Source organism: Talpa occidentalis, unplaced genomic scaffold (genome assembly GCF_014898055.3).
Source record: "Talpa occidentalis isolate TD23 unplaced genomic scaffold, MPIMG_talOcc4v2.1 talOcc4.9, whole genome shotgun sequence".
NCBI lineage: Eukaryota > Metazoa > Chordata > Mammalia > Eulipotyphla > Talpidae > Talpa > Talpa occidentalis.
In genome coordinates, this window is record NW_023605305.1 from 32,471,246 (window position 1) to 32,490,752 (window position 19,507).

The 19,507-nt window shown below is 40.8% G+C and overlaps 1 protein-coding gene across 1 annotated transcript in view; it reads right to left on the bottom strand.

Moving 5' to 3' along the window:
* RAB3B (RAB3B, member RAS oncogene family) overlaps positions 1 to 19,507 on the bottom strand; it is a 52,123-nt gene that overhangs the window by 3,661 nt on the left and 28,955 nt on the right. Inside the window, exons 3-4 of the mRNA XM_037498957.2 lie at positions 12,845 to 12,963; positions 9,916 to 10,040 (exon numbers count right to left, since the gene is read on the bottom strand). Coding sequence (XP_037354854.1) covers positions 9,916 to 10,040; positions 12,845 to 12,963 — 244 coding nt within the window. The remainder of the gene's footprint in view (positions 1 to 9,915; positions 10,041 to 12,844; positions 12,964 to 19,507) is intronic.

The following is a 19,507-nucleotide window of genomic DNA, read 5'->3' on the forward strand; positions in this document are numbered from 1 at the left end:
TCTCTTTCAAGATGATACAGGGCACTGGTTTTAGAATCAGACAGAGCCTGACTCTATTGGTGACCAGCTGGGAAACCCCTAGCAAGTCACCTGTTCTCTTTATTCATCAATTTACTGGCTTATAAATAGATAATTTTAGCTATCTCACAGAATTATTTCAAGAATTGTTAATAAATAAGATAATGCATAAAGCGTATAGCCCTGTGCTTGACACAGAGTGTGCGTTAGGTGTTTGCTGAAAGAGTGAATAACTTAATTTGTATGCACAGTACTTCACAGTTTCCAAAGCATTTATCACATCCATTATTTCATTTGGTCCTCAAAAAAGAGTCCAGACGAAACCTCTCCATTTCACGAATGCAGACACTGTGACTTTGAGAAGTAAGCTGACTTACCCAAGATAGGGAGAAGCATCAGCAGCACACAAGGAGCACAGGTTTTAGCCTTTTTGATCAGAGTTTTTCCGATTCATCCCTCTGCCACCCATTCACACCAACCTGGCCATCTTTAGCTGGGCTCTGAGAGGCAGCCAAGACCCACAGTGAATAAGCAAAGCTTCATTCGCCCTTTTTACCCACAGACACACTGGCTTATTCCAACTCAACTGGGTGTCTCCTCCTCAAATTCCAGTAGGATTACTCTATATCTTTCCCTCCTCACATGAACACAACAAAAAATCCCATGGAAAATTGCACCTGAAGCCTGAGACATTCCTGTCTATTTGGATCCTTTACCTTGAGATCCTTTACAACACTTTCATGTCTGTGGCCAGAACATTCCCCAATTGAGGAATGTTGGTCAGGTGGGGGGTGGACCTTAGAAGTATAATCTGCCTTCTCCCTCATGCTCCTGTCCCAGCCTACTCCCTCCTCTTTAGTCTGTCCACCTTCCTCTCTCTTCCCTTTTTTCATTTGGCTCCTTTTTCCCCACTTATGTTCCTCATACTTTCTCCCTGGGATCCCTGATATTTACTGAGCACCTGCCTACACCAGATACTATGGTAGGAGCTTAACAAATATCATCTTACTAAATCTTCACAATAGCATGTTGGGTAAATATAAACATCTCCAATTCATAAATGAGAAATGGAGGCTCCAGGAGATCATATAAGTCACACACATTCATGTGGTTGTATCCGTGGCAATTGGGTTTAGATCTGGGTTTGACTAGTTCCAAAGTACATACACAGCCTGGCTGCCATTTCTTCTTCTTTGTCCATTTCATTTTCTTCCCTGGCCCTCCTCCCCTCATCATATCTTTTGCTTCCTTTACAAGTCTCTTTGACCTCTTTTGCTCTTATCTGACTGCCACAGTGTCCGAATCTGGACAAATTCCTTCACCTTTCTGAATCGCTTAACCTCTCTGCATCTCAGACTCCTTGTATGTCAAACAGGAATAATAACAGTGTCTTCCTGCTGAGAGAAGTTGGGAGGATTGAGATGAATGATAAATTCTGTACAAAAGTTGCCTGTTATGACAGTTTCTTTTTGCTCTCTTTTTATCTTGCTCCTCTTACCTCTTTATTCCTTTCTCCCTCTTTCATCATCTTTTCCCACAAAAGAGGGGTTCTCTTTCCTTTACCTTCCTCCTCCCTGTGATCACCACATCATACGGCTGGGGGAACTGAAGCCTCAGGTACAAATAAGACTCTGCTTCTCCTGGCCTTCCCAGCTTGAAGGCATTCACAATTCCGCCAGCCCACCTCTGGCTGACAGCTTCTCCTGTGGCTCGTGTCTTGACCTGAGAGAGGCAAACTGCAAAATTGCCCACTAATTGCAGACCTGTGATAAAGAAGCAGGCGGCTGCTGGCTCATTATTCTGAGGTCTTAGAAACCCAGCTTCAGAAAACCTTAGGACATCGCTCTCTCGAAATGAATATCAGAAAAATGGACTCTCTGACCTTTGACTTACTATTCACAAGTGACCATGTCTGCAGAGGTAGGGAGAATATATTGCTGGTTAGGCACAGGGCAAATAAGGAAAAAAAAGTAAGCAGACTTTAACTATCAATTTGGATGAAGATGAGGATACAGGGGCACAAATCCCTTCAGAGAAATTGGCACTGAGGGGCAGACATGCAACATTGTACAGTTGGTCAGTGGGAAGAGGCCCAGGAGTCAGACAGTCTGGATTAGAGTACAGCTTCCATCAGTTACTAGCTGTGTGACCTCTGGCAAGTTGCTTATTTTCTGTTTATTCATCTGTTGAATAAAGTGACTATCACCTACTTCACAGGGTATAATGAGAATTAAATGCAAAATATACATATGTTATATATAATGTTACATATATAAATACACCAGTATGTATCTACCAGAACAACCATAACAGGTTCATTAGAACAGAAAGCCCAAAGAGATGAGGCAGTACCTGACCAAACTGGAGATCTTGGATGTCCTGCCAAGGTAATGTCTTCATAGTCACCTCAGTCACCACAGTATGAGACCTAATTCAAGCAGCCTGCTCATGGTTCTCCTTTGCTACTGGAACAACCTCAAATGTACCCCCACCCAATTACTGTCAGACTCTTGGAAGGCTCTTCCTTAGTACACCCAGATGGTAACCTTTTCCTCAGGTTCATTAAAAGGTTTCATTAAAAGGAACTGAGAATCTGGCAAGTTCAGGAAAATGACAACCAATTAATCAGACTAGCCTCTAGTCCCTTCCTCCCTTTAATTGGGATTTCTTCCCATCTTTAATGGGGCCCAATTCTTAACTGAATATGAGATGATCCCTCCCCCTCAAATTATTGTTTACTTGTCTTGTCTGAAGGTAGCTGTCACAGACCCACAGACTGTGTCCATAGTGCCTGCTTCTGAATTTGACTTCAGAATTCTATTCAGAAACTTGTATGCAGCTAAATGTATCTTTTCTCATCCTGACACTACCCCCAAAACATTCTCTATTTTTATGTTCACATCCCTTCTCTATCCCATGCTGACACCTCCTCATGTCTGTCACTTATCAATCTTTATCTCATTTCCCTCTGGTCACTGATTTTGGCAAGGGACTCCTTGCCTGCCTTTCCACCCCTCACTTGTTCTCATTCTCAGGAATTCTAGGTTTCTTGTGGACAATCCATCCAACACCTTGACCTCTTAATTCCTTGAATAGCTCATCTCCAGTGACCTCTCCCATTTAGCTTTAGCTATACCCCATCCTCATAACTTGAGTTATTTTAATTCAGATTTATGTCACTAGACCTGAAAGAGGTCTAATTAATGCAATAGCTAACCTCATTGGTCTAACATCCAAGACCCTACACGACTTGGCTTCTATGTACTTCTCCAGCCTTGTCTTCCTGGTTCACACTATAATCCAGAAACATCAACACTTTCTTATCTGGTGCCTTTTTTTAATGCTATTACTCTAATTCCTACTCATAACCATGTTATTTACTTATCTATAGAATCACTGATTCCAGAGAGTCCTCCCTTTCTCTTCTTACTATTTCTCTACCACTCGGAACATACAATGTACCTCTCCTCTGTACTCCCAAGGCACCATGCCCAATTTTTTCAGATTCCAACAGGAATATGGAAACTATTCTTAACATTTATATAAGAGGGGATTGGTTATATAGGTAGTAGAAGAAATGAGAAGTAAAATAGAATAGTGAGGAAACCCAGCAATTATTGGGAGCAAACAAACTAATAAAAAACAACTTATGGAGGCAAAGGACATTAGAACCACCGAAGTAGGAGTCAGAGAAGAGAAGCAGCCTCTGCTGTGGGAGTCGGCCAAGACGGGGGTGCAAGGATACCCAGTTTTCCCCACTCCAATCACCTGCCAGTGTCTCTTTTTGGCTAACCTGAACCAAAAAGCAAAATTACAGGAGACTGGGAAACACAGCCTGCAAGGTTCAGCTTCACCAGAGGGGATTGAGCCAAAGGGTGAAGAATGATAGCAAATAGGCTAAGGACTGCCATAGCCATCTACCCAAAGGATGTTGAAATGATCGCTTTATTATTGTTGTTTCCCTGAACAGTAGCATCTTGAGGGCAGGGAACCCATTCACTTATGTCTTTGGGTCCAGCATATGTTCAGTGACTATGGCAGATCATTCATGGCCCTCCCTGTGGAGAATTTTCCATTCCCTCCCAATCCTAGAGGTTTGCAGTGCTTCTTTGTGAGAGCACTATATATCCCCACGCCATCAACATCAGGTTTGAGCCTATAAATTGCTTTGGCCAATAGATATGAATGATCCAAGCCCCAGCAGAAGCTTGAAGAGCCTTTGTGTGATTTCACCACCCCAGATTAAATCCCAGAGTAAGAAGCACATGAAACAGAGTTAAGCTGACCTGTAATAGCACCTTTTTTTTAATTTTTTTTAAAATTTAAGATTGATTTATTTATGCATGCAAGAACTGGGGTACAGGCCAGAGGTGTGGAGGGTGAGAGGATTCACCAGAGACAGAGTGGGGAACAGAACAGGCAGACTGACTGAAATACACTGCTGAGGGGAGCAGCGGGCGAGTCAGGAGAGGTCTGCTACGCCATGTGGGTCTTCTCCCTGGCTGGGGATCGAACTCGTGCTGCAGTAGCTGCGGATAGCTTCATAGGTTGTGTCTTAACCCCTTGCGCCACCAGGGAGGCCCCAAAATTAACCTTCATTATCTCAGTTCCTGACTCAGATTATGTACTACCATAACATCATCTAAAGAAATCTCACTAACGTTAGAACTGAAGGTGGAAATTTGAAGACAGACTATGGCTGATTTGGGGGAAAACACAGCTGGCTCATATAATGAGAACATCACATTATTAATCAACATAGTCTGATTAATTGGTTGTCATCTTCCTGAGCTTGCTAGATTCTCAATTCCTGAGAAACCTTTTAATGAACCTGAGGAAAATGTTATCAGTTTGTATAAAACACTGTTAAAAGAAATAGAAGAAGACACAAAGAAATGGAAAGACATCCCCTGCTCATGGATTGGAAGAATAAACATTATTAAAATGGCCATCCTACCAAAAGCAATATACAGATTCAGTGCTATTCCAATAAAAATTTCAATGTCATTCTTCAAAGAAATAGAACAATTATTGATGAAATTCATATGGAATCACCAAAAACCCCGAATAGCCAAAGGTCTCCTGAAAAAAAAATAAGGGAATGGAGGCATCACACTCCCAAACTTCAAACTATACTACAAAGCCATAATCATCAAAACTGCATGGTATTCGAACAAGAACAGACACACAGACCAATGGAATCGAATAGAAAATCCAGAAATAAACCCACAGATTTATGGTCAACTAATCTTCGACAAAGGAGCAAAGAATATGCATTGGAGCAAAGAAAGTTTGTTCAATAAATGGTACTGGGAAAACTGGGTCGCTACATGCAAAAGAATGAAGCTTGACTACTACCTCACACCATACACAAAAACCAACTCAAAATGGATTAAAGAACTAGACATAAGAACTGAAACCATAAAATACATAGAAGGAAATATAGGCGAAACACTACATGATATGCACATCACAGACATATTTACAGACACATCACCCAAAGCAGTGATAGTGAAGGCAAAGATAAACAGCTGGGACTACATCAAATTAAAGAGCTTCTGCACAGCAAAAGAGACAATAGCAAAAACAAAGAGAAATCCCACCGACTGGGAGAACATTTTTGCACCCAACACTAATGATAAAGGACTGATCACAAAAATCTACAAAGAGCTGATGAGACTCAACAAAAACAAAGAAAATAATCCAGTCAAAAAATGGGCAGAAGAGGGCCTCCCCGGTGGCACAGTGGTTGAGCGCTGGGTTGCGAAGCTGCCCGCGGCCTCTGCGACGCCGGTTCGATCCCCGGCTACTCCCCGGCCACCGGAGGAGGGTCCCACATGGCGCGCAGACCTCTCCTGTCGCCCGCTGCTCCCCTCAGCAGTGTACTTCAGTCCTTCTGCCTGCTCTGCTCCCTGCTCTGGCTCTGGTGAATTCTCTCACCCTCCCGCGCTTCTGACTGTACCCAGTGCATGTATAAACAAAACAAGCAAACAAACATGCCTCTAAAAAAAAAAATAAATAAAACATGCCTCTAAAAAAAAAAAATAAAATAAAAAAAATGGGCAGAAGAGCTAAAAAGAAACTTCTCTGAAGAAGAAATGCAAATGGCCAACAGGCATATGAAAAAAATGTTCAACATCACTTGTAATCAGGGAAATGCAAATCAAAACTACCATGAGATACCATCTTACACCAGTGAGAATGGCACATATTAAAAAAACTAGCAACAACAAATGTTGGCGAGGATGTGGATAAAAAGGAACTCTCCTGCACTGTTGGTGGGAGTGCAAACTGGTCCAACCACTATGAAGAGCTGTGTGGAGATTTCTTGACTTACTAAACATAGAGCTTCCATATGATCCAGCAACTCCACTACTAGGTATTTACCCAAAGGACACAGAAACATCAATTCCAAAGAGCACCTGTACCCCTATGTTTATAGCAGCACTGTTTACAATAGCTAAGCTTTGGAAACAACCCAAATGCCCAAAAATAGATGACTGGATCAAGAAGATGTGGTACATAGACACCATGGAATATTACTCAGCATTCAAAAAAGATAAACACATGCAATTTGCAGCAACATGGATGGCGCTGGAAGGGATCATGCTCAGCTAAATAAGCCAGAAAGAAAAAGAAAAATACCAGGTGGTCTCAGTCACAGCAGGAATCTAGAAAACTTAAATAAGGGACCAGGAAAAAGAATAACTATAAGAAAGTAAAAATCCAAATCAACAAACAACTATGAACCAGAGACACAGTATGGGGGGAGGGGAGCGGGGAGGGGAGGAATTGGGGTCAAAATAAGGGGGTCGCAATTGTATGGGGAATATAAAAATAAAATTTATAATTGAAAAAAAAAGGCTATCAGTTTGAGTACTGGGCCTGCCACCTACTACCTTGCATGACTGAGAAAGTTACATAATCTTCCAGTGGAAAAAAAATATAGACACAAAAGTGTGGCACAGCTCTCTGTGTGCAAAAAAACCACAAGTGGTCTGGACTCAGCTTTTTCTTCAGTGTAAGAGCTGTCGATAATGTCACCTTCCAGGCTAGAAGTGAGAGTGAGGGTTACAAAGAGAATTGTTGTGGAGGCACAAGTTGAACTATAAATCACTGCACTAAAGCTAGCCATTATCAGGTCCAGCTAGGTCTTTATTTCTTTTCAACCAGATTCAGTGATGCAAAGCTTTTATTGTTTGTCCCAATTCAAAAAACATTTTCTGAGCAGCTTAAATAAGTAAGACAATGCCTAAGAGTCTGAGATAACTGAGGGATGAGTGAGGAATTGTGTGAAATGAAATTATGGAATTATAGAGGGATAGAGTCAAACAGACCTTCTTACTCAACTAATCTAAATCCCATTTTTTCAGATGGTAAACTGAGATTCAGAGACAGGAAACAAGATTCTCAAGGTCACGTAGTAAAATAGTGGCAGAAGCAGGATAAAACCATCAATCTCCTAACTCCTGATCTGGGGCTATTTCCACTACACTTTACTGGAGTGTGTGTATGTAGGTATTTCAAAACCACATTTTGAACGGATTAGTACTTCCCTTGTAGAAAAAGTGCATTTCCCTACTGGCCAGACTCATTTCCTGTTAGATCCAGGAAAGTGAGAATAAGCCCTTTTTGAAGCTTAGACAGTTTGTACCAAATGGAAATTATCATGGTCATGGAGGATGAATTTGGGTATGAAATTCATGATACAGATGTGGAGAAGTTAATGTATCCATAAGAAATGATAGATTACATTGAAGATAAGGAGGATATATATGATCAAGATATCAGTCCTTTTTCTCTATTGAGAGAGGACTCCAAGATATTGGCAAGTGTCTGGAAGTAAGGACACATTTTGGCATCATCTCTGATTTTGACAGGGTAATTCTGTTTTGACTTGTATTAGATTGTCTAAGTGTTTTTGCCCTTTGAAAATAAATCTATAAAACAAAGCAAAACAATTGATCCAAACCTATTTTTGCAGTATCTATGTCAGGCTGTCTGGGAAGCACTGTGTGTACACAGATAAACAAGACTCATTTCCTGTCCTCAAGAAGCTTTCAGGAGATGAGCAAGTAAACAAGTTCACCCAAGTGTAATGGGTATTATGACTGTGGTGTATATGGGTACAGTAATTTGGGGCACAAAGAAAGGAGGTTGGAGGGTCTCTGGAAAGACTTCCTGGGAAATGTGAAGCTTGTGCTATTCTCACTGACTGATGAGAGTTAGGGTGGGAACTAGAAGAGAGCTCCCCAAATAGATAGGCACATTTGGTCAAGGGAGGGTGCTGGGATTCTCACTGGGGACAGCAGGTGGAAGGCATAAAGAGACAGGCTGAGGTCACTTAATAGTGGACTTTACCGCGTGCTCACTGTTTTGTGATAAGTGGAACCATTTTCTAGATCCTGAGAACCTCTGTGATAGGGTAAGAACAGCAAGACCTAATGTGACCCAATCTCCCTATTTATTAAGAACCTACAGTTTACTAATTTCTATTCCAGGTCATCCTGGAGAGTAGGGAAGGGGAGAGAGATGTACTGGACACTCCCCCCGACATGTACTCATAATATACACAGTACAAATACATACAACACACAACTCACTCTTGTATATTACACTTATATATTTCCCTGCCTACCTGTCCAAATATTGTACTTCAGAAACTCAGAGTATAACTTTAAATTCTTTGCTCCTCAATATTTAACACCAAGATTGTGAGCAATGCTTAGGGAAACTGGCTCGAAGCTAAGCATTCATCGTGAGGAAGATTTCTCTAATGTGATCTTATATTTAACCCCAATGAAGAAAGGAAAGGAAGAGAATTAAAAAAAAAAAAGGAAAAAAGGAAAAGCTGTTCTTATAAGTAAGTATTTGTAGTGTTACAGAAATTCTGGTCTTTCACCCCAGGCACAGGAGTGCTGAGCCCCAGCCATGACTCTTTAAAGAGAAAGTTGTAAGTAAGCAAACTTGTTAATTACGCCTGCATTGGGGTGTTAATTGCACCTGGGCTGGAAGTCCGGCTGGGATCTTTATAATATCCATTTGCTCAATAGTATATTTTCTCATCAGTAGAAGTCCTGCCATGGGGCTGGTGAGACATGCCTGAGGCGCTTAGACCTTAGTGAAGCCCAAAGATCGAGATGCTTTAACTGGGAAAAAAATCAGAGCATCACTGAGCTACATGCTTAAACCACATTGTTCTGTCCCTTCATGCAATTACATTTGTTGTGAATTATGTTTTAGTGAGGAAGCATCAGTCAACATTGAGAGAAAACTATGTGGCTCAGCTTACCAGTTTCAGCATTGTTTCTGTAAGGATGTTTGGTATTAAGGACATTGTTGCATTCAGCATATAGAGTCTGTTCTATCACAACACATTTGTTTTTCTCTTAACAACCATGTAACTGATTATGTTTCCTTCCTTTGCTAAGGTTGCTAGGAAGCTTAAAGCCAATATTTTGGCCCATTTCTTGCACATTTCTAAGGATTCATAACACACATACTTATCTCTCCTGGTTTTCTCTTATTTTCCACCTACCTGTATTTCCCCTTTGCTCCAATCTTCTCACTTATTTATTTTTATTGATGTACTTTTATGACTTTAATAAGACAACTCAACTCCTTTTTGGAAGGAGCTGGTAAAACCAAGAGTTCAGAAATTTAAATTTCACATATACATTCAATATGACACAATATACATGCTCATAAATAATGAGTCACCTAAAATTCACTAGCGCAAAACCTGTATGTATAACAGATATAAAATGAAACATACAGAACACATGCACACATAATTCACCATCACAACACATTTAATGGGTAAATTACAAATATTTGCCCCCTCTGTTCCATTCCCATGTGCACATGCACACACAGACACACGTATTCTGCACATACCGAGTTGCTCTGCGAGTTGCCGACCCTTCTCTGTGGGAACAACCCTTTCTTCCTCCATGTCACACTTGTTCCCCACTAGGATAACCTGTGCATTATCCCAGGAGTAGGTCTTGATCTGAGTAGCCCTAAAGAGAGACAGAGAGAGGGGACTGTGTTCATGATACCCTCCTAGGCCAGAAAGGACCCTGCTAAGCTTGAAGAAATCATTTCCCTTCCACAGGGTTAAAACACCCAAATTATTTTCGGTGAATCCAACTGAGAACAGATAGACAGATACCTGCCCCGCTGACTGTTACAGATGCTGACCCAAGCCCTGGATGCAAGCATCACCTGGCTCTTGTGAGTATTCTTCTAATACATGAGCACACAACTTTCTTCACTGGGTAGAGGGTTCATTCTAAAATGTGTATCTGACATAATAAGTCCTTTTTAAAAAACCTTCTCTGGTCCCAGCTGGCTATACGATGGATCCCTCTAATAGGCATTTGAGAAAATTCAGAGCCTGTCTCTCCAACATACCACCCTCCCTGCTACTCCACCTTCTCATTTATTCCCCAAATGCTTTTTCATAACTTGTGCCTTTATTAATAGTGGGAACCCTTACCCACCTTAACTCATCATCAAGATCCAGGGCTCATCTCAGAAGTCATTGCAGGGAGCCTACCCCAGCCCAACTAGCTTCTCCCTCCTCTTCTGTGACTCATAAACCTTCACTGAGGCCTTTGATCTTGATTATTTGTAGGAAACAAGATGTCAGCAGTGGTGGGATGATTATAAGATTTTTAAAACATAATTTTCTATACTTTTCAAATTTTTAAAAGTGAGCCCATATTCTATAATGAGAAGCAAAATTTAACAGAGGGAATAAAATAGGACCATTATATTGTGGTTTATTTTATGGCTTATTCCATTATTTTGTGGAATTAGGTCTAACTTTGTCCCCAGGTATCCCCTCTAGTAAAAACAGTTATTTCCCCTTTTGGTCCCCTATACCTTTTCCTCTCTCTCCTTGAGGGAAGGAACAGGATCATTCATCTTTGGAGTGCCAGCCCCTCAGCACAGAACAGGGGAGATGTCAGTGACTGAGTGATGAATGAATAAGTCAGTAAATAGTTGCCTTGAAACAGATCTTAAATCTGATTCTATTCCATCCTGACACTGACATTCAATCTAACGCAACCCTGAGTGCAACCTGAATCTATTACCAATCTGTTCCTAAAGCTGATCCCACCACCATCCTTTTCTCTAAGGGTAAGAAGCTATTCACACAAAGGATGGAATTCACTCAACTACCATTTGTCATGGGATGACAAAGAACCAGGTTCCATGCTGGGCACTGGGACTCAGATGGCAGCTGGGGGTTAGGCTGTGACCAACTTTCCAAGAGTCAAAGCTCAAAGACCAGGGCTTGAGAGAGATGGACAGTCTTTATCCTCAAGGCAGTACCAGGAGCCAGCTCTCCATAGTTCCCTGTACTGCTCTTCCTGGCATCTGCCTCCCTCCCCCCTCCTACCCCCTATCCACTCTCAGTTCCCAGATTAGCAACTCAGGTTATTCTTGGAGGAATCATCACCAGGTGTTAAAATCACTGTGTTCCTGGGGCAGAATGAACAGAAACTGAAGGAGAAAGGGAAGGAGGTCAAGGCCGAGAGGGAATGAGCAGTGCGGGGACATTTAATCACACCATGGTGGGAGGTGAGGGGAAAGAGGACAGGAGGGGAGAAAAATCATGACTGGAGGCAAGAGAGGGAATAAGAAAGCAGAATAGGAAGAGAAAAAAGAGGATGAAAGAGAAAGGAGAAGGAAAGAAGAAAGAAGAAAGGCAGAGAGCTTTTAAAAATGGAAGGGGAGAAGAGGATAACAGAGAGGCTGAGAAGGAGAACACAGAACACCATGAGTAACAGACACACCAGGAACCAAGGACTGCTTTCCAAAAGGGGGGTGGCTACAGCAGGCAGCTGGCAAGGTTACTCTCCATTCAAGGCTCCGAGAATCAACAGTGTTTCCCAAGGTCATGATAACTACTTGAGAGAAGGGGAGTCCTTAGGAGCAGGAGACAAGCTTGTGACTGGTCATTGAAGTGCTGAGTGTCCAGTCTGCTCAATCTCTCTGATTCTGAAGAAAGTCACCTTCCCCATCCTCATCCTTTCCATTAATTAGGGGCACAGGCCGCTTCCTCTCATTCATCTCATGCTCCCTTCTGCCTATGACTATATTCCAGGAAGAAATGTGCAAGTTGCTCAGAGCTGTATCTCTAGGGAGCTATACTGATTTCCACTATCTACTGAATCTTTATAAACTTGCACTAGATATGCTGTAGGACCCCCAGTATTGCCGGGGGTAAACTTTATATGGAAGTAGAATGTGGATTCACTCACCACCATGGCCAGAATGATCTTTCTAAAACTTCAATTTGAATCTATTGGTCCCTTATTCATGTCATCACTATGGGAAAAACCCAAATTCCTTACCCCAGTACATAAAATCCTGCAGGAGTTCTGCTCTTCCTATTTCGTACCTACCTTCTTGCCTTTGCACATCTAGCTGTACTGTTTTTCTGGAATAGTCTTATCCACTTGTCCCTCTGGCTAACTCCTGTTCATTTCAAAATGCAGCATGTGTTGGCAATTCCAGGAGACCTTGCCTGACTCCCCCAGCTGGGTTAGAGTCCTCTGTTGGGCTCCCCCAGGTCTGGTATATCTCTTCATCACTGCACCTGTCACATGAGACTTTCTTTGCCACTCACTGATCTTTCTTCTTTCCTCTGTGGACTCCTTGAGAATAGGACTCATGTCTGATTAATTCAGATTTCCTATGCACACAACACAAGGCCTACCACACATTAGGCTTTCATGAACAGTTTGATGAATGAATGAGTGAGTGAGTGAGTGAGTGAGTGAGTGAGTGAGTGAGTGAGTGAGTCTCATACCAGTCTTGGACAGCATTGAAGGACTCCTCATTGGTGATGTCATACATCAGAATGAAGCCCATGGCCCCACGATAATAGGCTGTGGTGATGGTCCGGTACCGTTCCTGCCCAGCGGTGTCCTAAGTGGAAAGAGGAAAGAGTTAGCCATCTAGAAAATCTACTTTTGTTCCTAAAAAGCCCCCAAGACAACTTACTAGTAATCCAAGGTATATTTAAAGAGAACCTGTTGTATGTCTTTTTTTTATTAACTAGAGTAAAATGTTATTTTTCTCCTACCCTGAACCCCATGTGTGTCTCTAACTAGAATAATATGGTTTTCAAAACTGCATGGAAATTAATGAGAAAATAATTAAAATCCCAAAAGAAAATGGGCAAGAGGAATGACCACAAAAGGAATATAATTGGATAATTACTATGTAAAAAGGGTTTAGCTTTTTTTCAATTTTAATTCCCATTACAGATGAAGATAGAATGAGATGTGCAACCTCACACCTTGCTCCGGGAAAAGACTTAATTCAGTGTTTCTGGAAATCAATTTGAAAGGATCACGAACATTAAAATAGTTGTACCCTTTGACCCAAAATTTTTCCTTCCAAAATTTTTTCCTGCAAAAATCAAATACTTATGCACAAAAATATTTGTTAGCACTTTACTTAGTTAAAAAGTACCATCAATGAATGTATATGATCAACAATAAGAAAATGCTTAAAATACAAGAATTTTTCATGTCAGAATACTGAAAGTACGTGTGAGATAACATCGGTTTCTATAACTATAGATGCAGAGAAGGAAACTGGAAAGAAACACATGAAAAGCCTAGTGTGTGAAACAAGAATTGCCAAGATTTTTTTTTCTTCATATTTTTTTCACTTATTTATCTACAATCAGCATGTATTAATCTTACATAAGAAGAATCTTACATAAGCGACCCTTTTATATTGGTGATCTAGATACCCAGGCAGGATTTCTGAGCAATGTTACTGCCAACAAGTCTCACCTCTTCTCACTCTACCTGCAATATATTTTTTCTCTGTGAGAATTCCTAGTCCCCCATCTCTGTCTGGAGCCTGGCCCTGTGCCCAGTTCTTTGACAGAAGAGTCCTGTTACCCAATTGATGCCCAGTTAATTGGAAATCCTTGTATGGAATTAATAAATGGGCTTGTACATGTAAGCAGTTTCATCTCTATACTCCCAGTGCCAAGCACAGGGCTATGCACATAGTAGGGCTTCAATCATCACTTGCTAAGCAAAGAGGTCATATGAAATTAAGAGCATGTTCTCCAGAATTGGCTTTCTAAACTTCTTATTCCAGAGTTAGAATCCCTAGTGCACAACTTATTATGTGATTATAGTGGGCAACCTCTTAACTGGCTTCCAATGGTCTCTGTCTTCTGTTATTCATATTCTTGTGCAATCCCTAATTTACCTTTTTAGGTCATAGTTTTTTTTTATCTATAAAATGGGACTAACTAAATAGCTATATCATAAAGTTAGTGTGAAGCTTAAGAAAGTTATTATCTCTAAAATGCTCGGAACAATCTGTGGTATATAGTACATGCCATACAGGCATCAGTTATTATGTTTGCTTGCACCCAAGAGTAGGGCTAGTTTCCCCAGGGTCTGCCCGGATGGAAAGGATAAATCTCATGCCCTGTGTCACTTCCCGCTCATTTAACCCTGCTCAGGGCTGGCTCCAGTCAGAGCCTCCATGTGATCCTTCTCTCAGAGAGTAGCAAATGATGTGACAGAAAGGGATTGGCCAAGCATTGAGTTGAGCAGGTCTTGCTCTGATTTCCAACTCCACCACTCATCACTTGTGTGATTTTGGACAGTTTGATTTGTTCAGCTCAGTTTCTTCATGTCTGGAATGGAAATAATAATGCCTGTTTTATAGAGGGTTTATAATTAAATAAGATGTTTTAAAATGTCTGACTCATAACAAGTACTCAAATATAGGACCATTAATCACCTTCTTTATTATTTAACTTTTCTAAACCTTATTTTCCTCATCAGTAAAGTGGTTGTATGAGCATTAGAGATAATATGTGAGTAATCTGGCAGAGTGTCAGGTACATAGTAGGTGTTCAATAATGTTCAGAATAGCTAGCTGTTGCTTATTGTTCATCTTGCTATTTGTTATTTCACTTAAAAAAAAAGATCAGAGACAACAACCTAGCTCTCACTCTCCTGTGCTCAATCAAAAGTAGCCTAGATAATCACTCTTGAACTTCCCTCTCTCTATCTTTTATTTTTAAAAATCACTTTGATGAACATTGATTCCTCTCCCACTGATGAGAGTCAAAAATAAAACCAGAAGGAGACAGGAAGGAGAAAGAAAGAGGCATGACTCACTGGCTACTTGAAGAAGACCATGTCATCAAGAGCAATCAATTCACTTCTACAAAACAGACATTCATTAAGCTCTTCATATGGGCAGAACATTATACCAGAGAGTGGACACCAGAGTGAGCAAGCCAATGGCCTGGCCTCCAGCAACCTGATTCATGTGGAAGACAAACACAGGATCATGGAGGAAAGTCAGCTGACCATCTATTTTGATAAGTGCTTTATATATGGGGTCTCATTTATTACCTGTAGGAACAAAATTAAACTACTAATTGAGCATTGTTATGCTAAACATTTTTTCTATTTTATTTTATTAAATTTTCAAGAGTCTTGAAATACTATTATCTAATTTACCAATGAGGAAAAGTTATGTAACTAGCCTAATATCTTGCAACCAGTTTATGAGATTGAGATTCAAATCCAGGTCTGTCTGATTCCAAAACCTGTGCTCTTCCAGGATTCCCTTATTTCATGTTATTCCCTTATTTCATGTTATTTCTCTTAATTGTTGCATCAACCTGAAGCAGATCAAGTTCAGTCCCCATTTTATGTAGGAATTAACTGAGAGTTACAATGTTTGCATAAATTATTAGAGTCAAGCTATACGGAGGCTTCAAATTGTATTTTTTGATCAAAGTTTTTGCATTTTCAACAAAGCCTAAAACCTACCCAGACTTTGTACTGTAGAATACACACCCCCTCCCCGCACCCTGCCCCTAAGACAGGACCCAACCCACTCTGTAGTTTCCTAGACAGGAAGTCCTCCAATCCTATATAAGCCTTCCTGGTACCTACAATCCCCCCTCCACCAGAGGGTAAGACTGAAATCACCCACAAAATTTAAAATGAAATCACATATGTCTGGAATATATGTGCTTAACCAGTATTTTTTCTCTGACTTCCACTAATTCATTGATCCAACACAAACCCTCAGTTTCTTTCTGGGATTACCTCGTGTTTACCCACACATTCTCCAAATTTCTGTTCATTCCATTCTTTCTGTCACATGATCTCTCCCATTTCCTCCACTTGTCTTAACTAACAGATTGGTGAGTTCTAAAGTTAAAAAGAAACCTTAGAAGTTATTCAAACCACCCTCCTCACGCCTACGAATTCTTTGCATAGCGTTCTTGTATTGAGTATTTCTAACATGGATACTAACCATCTAAAAGGCAGCTAATTCACTGATGAGTAGTTCTGATTATTAGAGTATTTCTTCCATCTGTTGAGCTGAAATCTGCATGTGGTAATTTCTATCCATTTATTTAATTCTAGTCTCTGGAGACACAAAGAATAAATCAAATTTTTCAATTACATGGCAGCCCTCCAAATATTTAAATCTTATATTTGTTTACCTCTTAAGATATACAATTTTTTTTTCTCATTGTCTTAGTTAACTCTGATAGAAATCCTGTGAAAGAAGAAGTTTGAGGAGGTGAAAGATAATGAATGATGATAAGGGGCTTAAATAAACCCAGATCTAGTGGTTCCAAGTGCCCAGCCCTGTTTTCACAAGGTAACAACTATGCTGTTTTAAATCACCTGTCACAGAGACCTTGACAATTAGCAGAATGTTCAGAATTGTGACAGGAAGTTAAAACTATCACAGAAAAAACAACTGAAGGAGATTTTTAGTACTCTGGAGAGTATTACTGCTGTCTTCAAATATCTAAAGTACCTAAAGTGATTTCTTTCTTTTCCTTTCTTTTTTTTCAAATTTTAACTGGGCACGGATTCTGTGCCAAGTATTGGCTGGATCCTGAGGACCTGCTTGAAGTCTACTGCATCTGTTTACCATAGAAGATAAACGTGGATTGGATGGGGATTCAAAAGCAGGAGAACCCCATTCCCATAAAATCTTCAGTGCCTTTCCTTGCCACAACACTCTTGCTTTGGAGCTCAGCTCAACAGAGAAGCTGTCCTTGACAGCTGGCAAAGTCAAATGCTCCAATTACATGCTCTCCTGGCACCATGTGCTTCTCCTTTGTAGCATTCATCCCCACTGTAATTTTGTATTTATTTGTATAATCATTTGATTAAGGTCTGTCTCCCAGGCCAAACTGCAAGTGCCACAAGAACAGGATGTCTGGTTTTGCTTACTGTTGTGTCTTTGGTGCCTGGCATAGTTCTGGCACAAGGAGTAGGGAGTTTCCAATAAATCCTTGTTGAAAGGATGGATTCATTGGGTGTCTGCAACATTATCAGCAGAGCACACTGAATGTCAGAGGGGTCTTTCTAAAATCCAAATTCCATCATCTCCTTCTTGGTCCTTCTTGCCTGGCTTCCCATAGCTTACACGATGGAGTCTAAGTTTCCCGAAGAACCCGTAGGGTCTACGTGTTCCAGCTCAGGCTTCCCTTACAGTTCTTCCCCTTCATTCCTCCATTGAACCAACGAGTTCCAATTTTGCTATTACTTATGGCTTCCCAAACACATTGTTCCTTCATACCCCTGGACCTTAGGCTGATATGTTGATTTTCGCCTGGCATGCCCTTCTTTTTTTATAATTTGTAATATTATTCAAAAGTCACATCCTCTCTGAAGCTTTCCCTGACTTCCTTCTCCCCTCACAGAGCAATTTCCTTCTCTATCACTTGGTATTTCATCATTGCACACATCACATTTATTGTAGTTTCTGGTTTACTTCTCTACCTCCTCTTTTAGACTATAAGCATCTTGAGACCCAGCCTTATATTGATAATCCCCAGACCTTCAGCCTTCACACCTGGCACATAGTAGGCACTTAATAAGAATGCAGATTAATAAAATTCGAAATGTGTTGAGTAGGAAACACTCATTTAGAACCTCAGGATTAGAGAAGTGTCTGTGAGATTTGATAAACCACCTTATTTCTGATCCCTTTCCAATGTTATAAACAAAGCAGGAGGCCTAGGCCAATACCATAACTAGTAAGAGCTTATTGCTGGCACCTTTGTCCCAGCATCCTGCCTGTTGCATATCCCCTCCCATAATGAGGCTCCTCTCTCCTTCCTCTTCAATTCATTCCCTCCAGCTAGGTTGGGAGATGAGGGATAAAACATACACGGAGGCAGGTAATGAGAGCTTCCGGGCTGGCTCTCCCCACGCCCTTCCAATCCACAGCTGCAAGGCTTCAATCCCTTTGTATTTTACAGCAGCTGGGATCTAGGCAGTGTGCCTCATGGGAATGGGGGAAACCAAAGGGAGAGAGCTTTCAGGTCGGTTCAGTGGAGTCTGGGATAAGCAAAGAACCCAAGAATGAAGATAGTGATCTTTTGGGCCTGACTTGGTAGTACACCCATCTGTTCTCAGCAGTGTAGACCACACTATACAGCACCCTACCATTTACAAACATTTTTCTTTTTTTGCATCATCTCATTAGATCCAAATAATGATAGTAATGCAGACCTTTTACTGAGAAGAAATCAATTTTAGAGCCCATCCAGCCTGACTCCTTTATTTTGCAGGGAGAGAAACGAGACCCAGAGAGGTAAAGTGAGTTTCCCAAGGTCATATAGCAACTGACTTTTTGGTTAGCATGGAACTCAAATCCAAATATTCTGACTCTACATTTAGAACATCATATATTATTGTCCATGTTGATTTACAGATGAAAAAATTAGTGTCCAAGGGCACAGATAGTAACTGGCAGGTCCTTGAGGACAGAAGACAAGAAAGGAGTCACTAGAATCCAGGACTTGGGATCATAGAGTACTACCCTGTCTGCAGTGTCTTCTCCAGCTGATAAGGCCTCAATAGCACTCAACACAGATCAGGGCACATAGAGATATTTTTAAGATACCTGCCACATGAACCATCTCCACAACACCCCAGTGCTTTGGCATGAACAAATTTAGCATCAGAGTTGCCATCCCATTTCCTTTTCACTCCTTGTGCTTCCAAATTGACATCAGCACCATTCACAGCCTTCTGAGTAGTCTCTCTGGAGAAATTGCTTAATTTGCCACCTGCAGTACCCTTTATGTGACTCACCCAACTCCCCATTAAGACAGGAAGAGGTAGGGGAAGAAATGAGGTGGGAGAGGGTGAAACTTGGAGCAAGATTATACTTAATATATCCCTAGGTCATGGCAAGTAAAAGGAAATGAGACTCAGATCTTGTACTGAGAAATTGCTGGTGACAAAAATAGGACCCTTGCAGACAATTCGCAGAAAACAAGTAATAAATAAATAGGTAGATGATTGTTCAATAAGTAATCAGAGAAATGCAATTTGAAGTGATGAGGTACCACTTTTTATCTATTGAATTAGCTAAAATTAAACCAAGATAATATTTGATGATAATATTTTCACTATTGAAAAATCTGCCTAAAGGA